The following is an 11133-nucleotide window of genomic DNA, read 5'->3' as shown; positions in this document are numbered from 1 at the left end:
AAAAAAATCTACATTATGGAATAGAACTGAATATCTTAGAAACCCATTAAATTTCCAGGTTATACCATTAGTGAAATGAAGACCTTAAAGTTGAACAGAAATTTCTCCAACTAATAAGGCTCTAGAACTTTTGTTCTAGAGCTCATATTCTTTTCACGAAGACTATAAGAGGGAAGCATATTATTAATATATAAATAACTGATGTTAAACTCATTTTAAGTTTCTCATCTTATTTAGTAATTTATTCTTTTGAATATTTAAAAATAGGTTGCTCTTATTTACAAAGGCAATAAATATTTTATTTAAACCTTACTATAGAGTGGTATGATTTGAAACACATGTCATCTATTACCAGCTAATATATGTTGATGTTTTTGCAATTTGATGATAAATACCTTTTAAATGCTATTAGTATTGTTAACGTTTAAAATATTTATTAAAAATATTTTCAAAATAGCCATAACAATTATTTTAAACCTGATTTCTTCATGTTTATATCAGTAAAATAGTGAAAATGCCATTATGGGAGGATATTGTTGAAATAAATAATTAATCTCAATAAATTACTTTAAAAATCATTAATGGAGACCTTAAATACATAGCAACAATAATAGTAAATAACTGATGATTTTTCTCTTTGATTTTTTTAGCCTGGTGAACTCAAGGACTGGTTTGTGGGTCGAAGCAATGCCCAGGGAATAGATCTGAACAGGAACTTTCCCGACCTGGATAGGATAGTTTACATTAATGAGAAGGAAGGTGGTCCCAATAATCATCTGTTGAAAAATCTGAAGAAAATTGTGGATCAAAATGCAAAGGTAGAGAACATGTACACTTTTCTTGGGTTCTGTTGTCTGGCCTAATGAAATATGTTCAAATATCCTCATCATAATGAAGGACGTCGGCGTAACGTCAAACCTTCTATGGGATGGTTAACTGTGCTGCCAAAGTCAAGGCTGCAAAGACTGGAGTCTTGGTACCAGTTTTGCCCCTAGAATCTGGCAAGGGAGCTGGTGGGTGGGGAGTGAGGCATGGGGATAGGAGAGTGGAACCCAGTAGTGAGTGTCTTAGAAAGCCGTCATGGCCCTTTCAGAGGTGCTTACCAGAACATCTGATTGGCTCCTCCTGCAGCTTTTCATTCACACTGTTGTTCTTTCTTCTTTTCCAGAGTTTTATTCTCTTTTGCTTTGCACAACTCCACTTTCTCCTACCTCTTCTACTGCCTTTCAGTTCACTATTGGGTTTCTTTCTCTGCTTCTTCTACCTTAGCTTAGATGCTGGCTTTCAGGGTCCCATCTACAACCCATATATCTTTCCCTGGTTTCTGTGCCTTCGGTGTCCCCCAGATCCATATGTGTCACTCCAGCTCACATGAGCTCTGTTTCTCAATCTTACTTGCGTGGAGTGTTTTTGTCTGGTGGCACCCAGAGCCTCCTGCTCAGCCTGACCCAAACCAAATATTTTCCCTAAGAAAACACTATTCTCTCATTTAACCATCATAATCAAAGACTTCTTTTTTTTTTAATGACCGTCAGCACTCACCAGCTATTAGTTACCAAATTTCAGTAATTTAGCCTCCCTAACACCTGTCCAGTCTTCCTCTCTGCAAATTCTCTCCGCTGCCCTGGTCAGACCCCCATCATTTGCTCTGATGATATAGTAGCCACTCATTCTTGCTTTGGGTTCAGCCTCTCCCTACTCCACTGTTTTCTTGGAATCTTCCAGAATGATGGTCTTCACACACAGATTGTTGCTCGATGTCTTAAAAAACCTTGCCAGCTCTCCACTGCCCAGAGATAAAGTAAAAGTTCAAAACAGCAGAACTATGTGATGGTTTAGCATGGAGACTCCGCGGGCAGCCACCTTGGTTCAGTCCTGGCTCCATACTTGCTGTGTGGGTTTGGGACAGTTATTTAAAAACTATGTGCTTCCACGTCTTCATCTGAAATATGGAGATGTTAATAGTATCTACTTCATAGGGTGGTTATAAAGATTGAGCGAGCTACTACATATACAACATTTGAGGCTGGGACCTAGACTATTAATACCATTTTGCCATAATTTCTCAGCGCTCCCTGATACATACCTCAGGCTCAGATGGACACATTGACATCCACTAAACATTTGGTGCTTCTACAAACCAAATTGTTTGAACATTGTTTTCAGTTACTTGGGGGAGAGGGAGAGCATCTTGCAGGAAAGGCGAGAGGTGCTATTGGCAGCTCTCAGTTCCCCTTCCATTATTCCAGGCAGTTCGGCGCTGGCTTAGCAACTGCTCCAGTACCTTTCCTAAGTGAGAACTGGGGATTACAGTTTCCCCATTTTCTCATCGTTCCAGGACCATTAGGGTTTCCTCGGCCTCTGACAGCTGCCGGCAGATGCACAACTGCTCCAGTACCTTTCCTAAGTGAGAACTGGGGAAGTACAGTTTCCCCATTTTCTCATCGTTCCAGGGCCGTTGGGGTTTCCTCGGCCTCTGACAGCTGCCGGCAGATGCCCTCGTTAATCTGGCTCTGATATACCATATACTTCAGTCCACCAACTCCTTTTTGCTCCCTAAGCATACGCTTTTCTAATACTTTTATGTCTTTGTACTAGAGGCCCAGTGCATGAATTCGTGCACTGGTGGGGTCCCTCAGCCTGGCCTGCGCCCTCTCACAATCTAGGACCCCTCGGGAGATGTGGGAGGCTGAGGGACCCCATACACTGGGCCTCTAGTATGCATATAAGATCTTTGGTTAATCACTTCCTGGCCTCCCCCTCCCCCCTTCCTCTGAGATTCATCAATCTGTTCCATGTTTCCATGCCTGTGCGTTGAGCATCTGCCCTCTGGTGGTCAGTGTGCATCGTAGATACCAGTCAAATGGTTGCTTAGGTTTTTATATATATAGATGTGTTCCGGTGGTCTAGAATGCTTTTCTTTTGCTCCCATGTCACTTTCTCTGGGAAGCCTGCCTCTGCTATTCCTGACAGATCCTGTTAAGCCTCCCTTTATGTTCTTTGTGTACACATGCTTCTGGTATGGTGCTAATGTTACAGACAGCTTTATTATGTATGTTATGTTATAAATTTTTGTTTATATAGTTGTTTTTCCCTTTGATTCTAGATTTTGATCCTTGGATTGCAGGAATTAGGATTCATTTTTGAGTCTGACACAGGGTAGGCTGAGGGCCTGTTAGGAACGAATGCAATCCAACCTGGCAAGCAAATCACAGTATCTGAAAAGTGTGGCTGCTGAAAACCCACAGCTGGAGTTCCAGACAAGCCTTCATGTGTGGGTGGGACACTGGGTGGAGGACCCAGAGAGAGGCAGTTCCAGATTGTTGGTCTGAAATTCCTGAAACTCCTGCTATGTTTAGGATTTATTCCAGAAACCTGGGCTGAGCTTACAGGTCAGGAGACTGGCCTGGGAATCGGGCTGCCATTGGCTGAGGATTCTGGCAGCACCTGCTACATTCTGAGCGACTGAAACATTCCTGCTTCTGAGTCACAGATACATTTGCAGTTTCTCAGCCCCCAAACCATGTTGCGGGGAGAAGGAGGAGCTGGAAAGGCAGAGGGCTGGGTGCAGCTGGGGTAACCAGAGGTGAAAAGAGGGCATGCCTGTGCGATGAGCTATGAGGCTTAGACAGAAATGAAACACTTCGTGGAAGCCCGGTGCTGCTATCTGCCCACAGACTCTCCGCATGGCTTGCATTAACCTGCTGACGCTGTCTTTGTTAAATCTGAGAAATGAGAAGAATAATTCCTGTCACTTACCATAGAAGAATCATGACATAAACTCATGTTGACAGGACATTTGTGTAAGTGCTGTTATTATTCAGCCAGCACTGCCTCCCGCTCCTCCATCCAAATCTATGTCAGACTTACACAGTCTCTACATTAGGTGTTCTTTTTTTTTTTTTTTCATATTTCTAGCTGAAGCAATACTTATTTAAAAGATCCATGTTCATGGTGCTTTTAAAATATTAAAAGTTTTATATTGAAAATCTCAATGCCAGTACTTCGTAAGGGTAAATTAAAGAGAAATATAAAAAATTAAGTTTAGCCTCTTGTCTAGAACAGAAGCATGATTTATTTACATTACATGGACTCTTCAGATGATATTGGTTCATCTTCTTTTTCCATCTTTGTTACTAAGACTGAGATAGCGGTTAGACCCACACTGGTACTAGGCATGGTAAACAGTTCATTAATGTTATCATACATCTTCCCTTCCCGCTTCCCTCATTAGGGGAAGTGATTACTGTGGTTTTTAAATGTCAAGGTTTATTTACATTTGGGGTGCTAGGAATCGGGTCAAAAATGCAGGTTCCTGTGGAGTCCCACTGAGGAGGACTGGGGTGTGGATGCTGCAGGGGTGGGTGATGGAAAGGAACCTATGTTTTCCCCAGGTTGTTCAGATGCTCTCCTGGCCTTCCTGGACCTCTGAATAAAGGCTCTCTCTTGTGCTCCTGGAGTTCTTCCCACTAAGTCATTTCTCATCTGCTCTTGGGCCCTTCAGCCAGGTCACCTCCACTGCCATCTGGGCTCCCTCAGCACATGAGCTGGGCCTGAATTACTTAAAACAAAGTGGCTTAAAGTAAATAAAATAGTTTTATTCAATTTATACTTGTTTTTAATGGCTAACGTTGTGGAGGAAACAGAATAAATATAGCTTTAATATTTTTTAAGAGCCAACGCCGTCTAATTGTAGAGCATAACATTTGAGCTATATTTACAGTCTTTAAATGGAAGCGTTAAAAATAGGTCCCAATTGGTCCTAGGTTGTATTAAGGGCTCGATCATGGGAAGCACCAGAAGCTTCTCTATGGATCACTTAAATGCATAATTACAGCACCTGGGGGGTCTCAGCACTCAGCCTGAAAGACTCTATTAATATTCAAAGAGAAACGTAGTTTAATTTATCAAATCGTGGAATTCACTTGCTAGTTTTGAGCATACCGATAACGTGTGTATTAGCAGCAATCTATAATAATAAAAGCGTAATATGCTAATTAGACCAGATGTCCTTCCAGATGACCTTCAGGACGAACCCGCTGCAGGGGGAGGGGGGCTGTGGGGGGCGAGGCAGAGGCGGCAGAGGCCCTGGCAGCTGCAGCGGGCAGCGGCCGAGGCAGAGGTGGTCGCTGCAGTAGTGGGGGCCGAGCCCCTTGCACGAATTTTGTGCATTGAGCCTCTAGTGTACATATAAGAACTAACAATAGGCCAAACCTAATAGCCACACATGACTTTGTGTATTCAGGATTTGTCTCAAAACACAGTTTCTTTAAAGTGATTTTTATATAAAATTAATATTTTATTACAAACAAAAAGCTAAAGCAAATATAAACAAGGAGAAAAATAACCTCTTAGTCTTAAATGATCACCATTTACCTTTGGGTATGTATCCTTTAAGATTATTTTTAATGCATCTATCATCCTAAAAATATATATAGAAATATGCCAGTAAAGCTTTGATTTTATTATTTTTTAAATCAAAGAAGTACTTTGGAGTTTGAGAGTCTTCCTAGGTGCTGTTAAAAACGCATCACATAAAAATATCAAGTTTTTGGCTCCAGATTAATTCTTTGATAAAAATTTCTTTCCCCCTTTGTCTTGTTTCCAAGATATGAAAGATTGTGCACCATTGAAAAGACAACATGAAGTCCTAAAACGTTTGCCTTTGTTTTAAAATTTAAGAGGGTCATTTCAAAGTAAACTGATATTTTACAGTGAGCTCTGAAAGAGACCCAGCCTAATATTTTTTATATGTTTAAAGTAATTGAAGAGGATTAGAACAATAGTAAGCAAAACTAGGAAATAAAATCTACCACTTTCAGGAGTTGAACCACCATAGAGAAAGAACTCTGTTCTGTGGTGTTAAAACACAAAATTCAACCGAGTGAATTTGAAGATCTAATCGGCGTTTTTATTAAGCAGGACATGAATCAGGCAGCATCCCGTGTAGCCAGTGGAAGGGTGCTCCAAGGGGTTGTACAAAATGGAAGGTTTTTAATGGGAAGAAGAGTGGGGCAAGGGAGCTGTTAACAAAAGAAAAAAAAAAGGTCTAGATTACTTTTGGGGCAAAGGGAACAGCAAGGGTTTTTATCATGCAAATTGCTGCTGCTTCTTTCTTTGCATACTGGAGAGGGCCCCTGTGCAAATAACCTTTCCGGTGCTTGGCCAGAAAATTCCAGACTGGTTGGTTGATTAAGACTATATTTCTGGGAGAGGCTGAAATAGCAATAGGTGAGGTATTAAGTCTAGGTTTGGTATCATAGGCTTTAAATGATGCCACATTAGGGCCTGTGGTTTTCTCTTTAACAGGGTTCAACTATTTTCTCTTTGTCTTTCCTTAGCTATTATTAACACTGAAACATCAAATGGACAGATTCCAAAATTTATAAGTGACCTGCATGCTTGTTTTCAAAGAGAAAAAAGCTGGCAGCCCACAAAAGTAGAACTTGTGAGGAAATTGAAACACTACTAAAATATTTTTTGTTGTAAAAAAGTCCGAGAAAAATAGAGATGGGGATGCTGTTCATACAAGAACTTTTTTTCTTTTCTATGAAAACAACCACAGAGTGGTTGACCAGCTTTTGGGCGTTTCTTAAAACCTTTCCTATATCTTTTCTGTCAAGCGATCTCACCAGTGATTACCAATTTATAACCCTTTTAATCTCTGACGTTTAATACAGCTTGCTCCCGAGACCAAGGCTGTCATCCACTGGATTATGGATATTCCTTTTGTGCTCTCTGCCAATCTCCACGGAGGAGACCTTGTGGCCAATTACCCCTATGATGAGACTCGGAGTGGTAGGTGTTCTTTCCGCTTCTCTACTTGGTTCAAGGTTTACAATTACTTTGCAAGGCTTTGAAAGATGACTTTTATAATATTCTTTTAAGGAACTGGTCATTACGTGATTTTACCTGTAGAAATACATATGTTTATCAGGAACATCCCCTAACTATTTCACATGGCATTGACCATATACACTGAGTGGCCAAATTATTATGACTGGCCAGATTATTGTGACCACCCCATCAGTACTTCATTGACACTTCCAAAAATACTGAATATTGAAAACTTCCTAAGCAAATACTCTCAAGGTTTTATTATTATTATTATTTGCATAACTAATTCACTTCATTGTACTGATGGGGTGGTCATAATAATCTGGCCACTCAGTATATATTTGACAGAAAAGGATGCAACTTTAAAAAGAAGTGTAGGTGAAGAGAAATGTAATCTTGACAGAACACTCAGATGAGAGAAAGGAGGAAAACAGGAGCCATGAACTTGGGTCACTCTGGGACACTGGTACCCTGGAGAAGTTATGGATGTTACATAGCTCTGTGGACATGATGGCTCACCAGTGGAGGCAGGCTTTTGGTGCTTGACCATGTGGAACTCCATGTGTCTCATTGACCTCTCACGCTTTTGCATTTGGAACTGTTTGTGGTTTTGTCAGGGAGGAAAAGTGGTGCTTTCATTTCTCTCTGACATGTTTTCGTTAAGTTTCAGGCACAGCAAGCTTTAGCCAGATAGATATTTTCACCTTAATTTTTGTTGCTCCAGGAAATTTCCTGCTTTGGGTTGATTCTTAGCGCCCTTTGAAGAGTTAGCTCTTTGTGAACACAGGATGATCATTTTAGAGATTGGAAACTGAGTTTTGAAGAAAGTCTTTGGTACAACATCATTAAAATTTAGAGATTTTTGTATTATGTCATTAGCTAGGAAATGTAAAAGCCTGACATATTTTATGATACACGGATCACAATACAGTGTATTAAAAATACGATTTTTATAATACACATGGGAGATTTTTTTAAAACTCTAAACTCAGAGTCGGCCTGGTGGTCAAATCCCTCTAGTTTTAACTACAACAATCAAGGCTTAACTAGAACAAGACTGCGCACAAAGACCACTAGGGGGTGCACCAAGAAAGCATAAAAAATGCGGAGACAAAAAAACATGACAGAAATGGAGGATATAGAGCTAAAAAACGCAATTTTGAGGGCTTGCAAAAATGTGCTAGAAGCTGCCAATAAACTTGAGGAGAGACTCACGAAAACTAATGAGACCCTCGATGCTATGATAAAGAAACTAGAAATTAAGCATACACGGACTGAAATAAAGAATATTATACAGACACCCAATAGCAGACCAGAGGAGCGCAAGAATCAAGTCAAAGATTTGAAATGCGAAGAAGCAAAAAACACCCAACCGGAAAAGCAAAATGAAAAAAGAATCCGAAAATACGAAGATAGTGTAAGGAGCCTCTGGGACACCTTCAAGCATACAAATATCAGAATTATAGGGGTGCCAGAAGATGAGAGACAGCAAGATATTGAAAACCTATTTGAAGAAATAATGGCAGAAAACTTCCCCCACCTGGTGAAAGAAATGGACTTACAGGTCCAAGAAGCGCAGAGACCCCCAAACAAAAGGAATCCAAAGAGGACCACACCAAGACACATCATAATTAAAATGCCAAGAGCAAAAGACAAAGAGAGAATCTTAAAAGCAGCAAGAGAAAGAGTCTCAATTACCTACAAGGGAATACCCATACGACTGTCAGCTGATTTCTCAACAGAAACTTTGCAGGCCAGAAGGGAATGGCAAGAAATATTCCAAGTGCTGAATACCAAGAACCTACAACCAAGAATACTTTATCCAGCAAAGCTATCATTCAGAATTGAAGGTCAGATAAAGAGCTTCACAGATAAGGAAAAGCTAAAGGAGTTCATCACCACTAAACCAGTATTATATGAAATGCTGAAAGGTATCCTTTAAGAAGAGGAAGAAGAAAAAGGTAAAGATACAAATTGTGAACAACAAACATGCATCTATCAACAAGTGAATCTAAGAATCAAGTGAATAAATAATCTGATTTACAGAAAAAAAAAAACAACTCTAAACTCAGATACTGAAAAGTATGAGGGTGGTGTATAGTGGCTATGAGGTTAGTACAAGTGCATTAAAAAAATAAAAAACATTTTCCATTACAGTTGATATATAATATTATATTAGTTTCAGGTATACAAGCCATTGATTAGACATTATCTAACTTACAAAGTCATCACCCCGATAAGTCTAGTACCCACCTGACACCATGCATAGTTATTACAATACTGTTCCCTATGCTGTACTTCACATGCCGGTGACTGTTTTATAACTGCCAACTTAACAAGTACATTTTTTAAATTAAAAATTTTAACAATAGAAATCTCCTTGAGTGTTCGGCCAGGTCCAGTTTACTGTAAGCTGACCACCTTTTCTTGTGAAGCTTTGAATTCATACGCAGAAGGGACATTCCATCAGATTTTTTACTGTGTGGTATTAGCAGTGGAAGTTATATAACCTAAAAGCTAGGTGTCATTGCTGACACTTAAGCCTTCATTTCTTTCCCATAGTGCTGTGGCTAAAAAAATACATCGGGCAAGAGGTCAATACTGACTCACACTTTGGAAAACATGCAGTGCTCTTGGTCTGTGTCCATTTCTTTAATCTTGTGCATTTATTTTCTAGGGAGCGCTCATGAATATAGTTCTTGCCCAGATGATGCCATTTTCCAAAGCTTGGCGAGGGCATACTCCTCTTTTAACCCGTCCATGTCGGACCCCAATCGGCCACCATGTCGCAAGAACGATGATGACAGCAGCTTTGTAGATGGAACGACCAATGGTGCGGCTTGGTACAGCGTACCCGGTGGTGAGTGTCCATTTCCCTCTTTGATTATGTGCTAGTGGCTTATATATAATTCCCATTTAGATTTAGAGAATCTCCAATCCTTCTCAGTCACTAAGAAGTAGATTGAATCTATAATTCACACATTAAAATTAGTTTTCTTCATCAATAATTGCTATGTATAGTTTTGTTTTTAAAATCAATATGCTAATTGAAGAGATATGGGGAATGAACTGAAACTGTCCATTGGGAAAATATAAATTGAATATTATTAATTATCCTACTTCTGAAATTCTGAGCTTAAGGAATAAGACAGCATCCTGATTATGTGGTAGTCATGCTTTGACTATAGGCAAATGTATATTTTAGAGGGCAGGCTTTGACCTTTGGTATATGTTGGTCCACACACTTTCTTTAAATTTTATTTTAGTGATGGGATAATGGAGACTACTTGATGTGGGATATTCACTGTATATTCACTACTGTTATAACCACTATTGCATCAGGAAGCTCTTCATCTTTTATGTGGTCTCAAAAGGGGAAAAGCCCACGTACAGCATCGTTACTGGAGGGCCCATCTTCTAGAAAACCAGTGAGCTCTCGTGGCTCCCTTTGCCCTAACATGGACTTCGCAGAGATCTCATTTTTCTGGCTCCTCAGCCCAATCACAGTTGTGTAATATTTGCCTCTACCAAGGATGAGTGAAATGTGAAGACACTGATATGTTTTGTTTTTTCTCTTTGCCTAAGAACAATATTCTATAGCCCACCTGGAAATGAGTAAGATAATTAATTAGCATAGTAGCAGCACTACCTAATTAAAGGATTTTGTTTTACTTCTTTTATTGAATTGTGCCCTGAGAAAAATATTCTTCCTGCTTTCTTTCTCTCTGATATATGTTTACCCTGTTTTAATTAATATTTTGCACCAAGTCAGATCACATTTAGCACATTTGCCCCATATGGCTTGGGAAATAAGGTCTGTGTCAGATTTTACGATTTAGACTATGTCAAATACATCCAATGGGAAGTAATTTTATATTTTGGTTTTTATAAAAACTTTAGTAATTCCTTTGGAATGACCTTTTTAGACAAATAGTGCATTGTCTACAAAATGCCAAGTAATCTAGATCAGTAAAGTAACAATCCAATATAATAAAAGCCCAGTGACCGAACGGTGGAATGACCAGAACAACTGGTCGACCAGTCATTATGACGCACGGGCACTGACCACCAGGGGGCAGATGCTCAACGCAGGAGCTGCCCCCTGGTGGTCAGTGCGCTACCACAGTGGGAGCACTGCTTGGCTGACCGGGATGAGTGGCCACTCCTGCTGTGAACCTCGAGCCAATGGGCAGGAACCCCGGGCTGCGATTGTTGCCTCCTTGCCCCAGGCTCCTCCTCCTCGCTCCCTGCTGCCTTCTCTGGATGCCTGCAGGCCATGCAGCACTGCCCCAGGCT

The 11133-nt window shown here is 40.2% G+C and overlaps 1 protein-coding gene across 1 annotated transcript in view; it reads left to right on the top strand.

The window, feature by feature from the left end:
* The window catches only part of CPE (carboxypeptidase E), a gene marked incomplete at its 5' end in the record, with an annotated part of 87565 nt that overhangs the window by 60963 nt on the left and 15469 nt on the right, over nt 1-11133 (top strand). Inside the window, 3 exons of the mRNA XM_014535021.1 lie at nt 651-818; nt 6681-6798; nt 9515-9697. Coding sequence (XP_014390507.1) covers nt 651-818; nt 6681-6798; nt 9515-9697 — 469 coding nt within the window. The remainder of the gene's footprint in view (nt 1-650; nt 819-6680; nt 6799-9514; nt 9698-11133) is intronic.

This window comes from Myotis brandtii, unplaced genomic scaffold (genome assembly GCF_000412655.1).
Source record: "Myotis brandtii unplaced genomic scaffold, ASM41265v1 scaffold136, whole genome shotgun sequence".
NCBI classification, from domain to species: domain Eukaryota; kingdom Metazoa; phylum Chordata; class Mammalia; order Chiroptera; family Vespertilionidae; genus Myotis; species Myotis brandtii.
The sequence above is the reverse complement of the archived record's forward strand: the minus strand, read 5'-3'. Positions and strand labels throughout refer to the sequence as shown.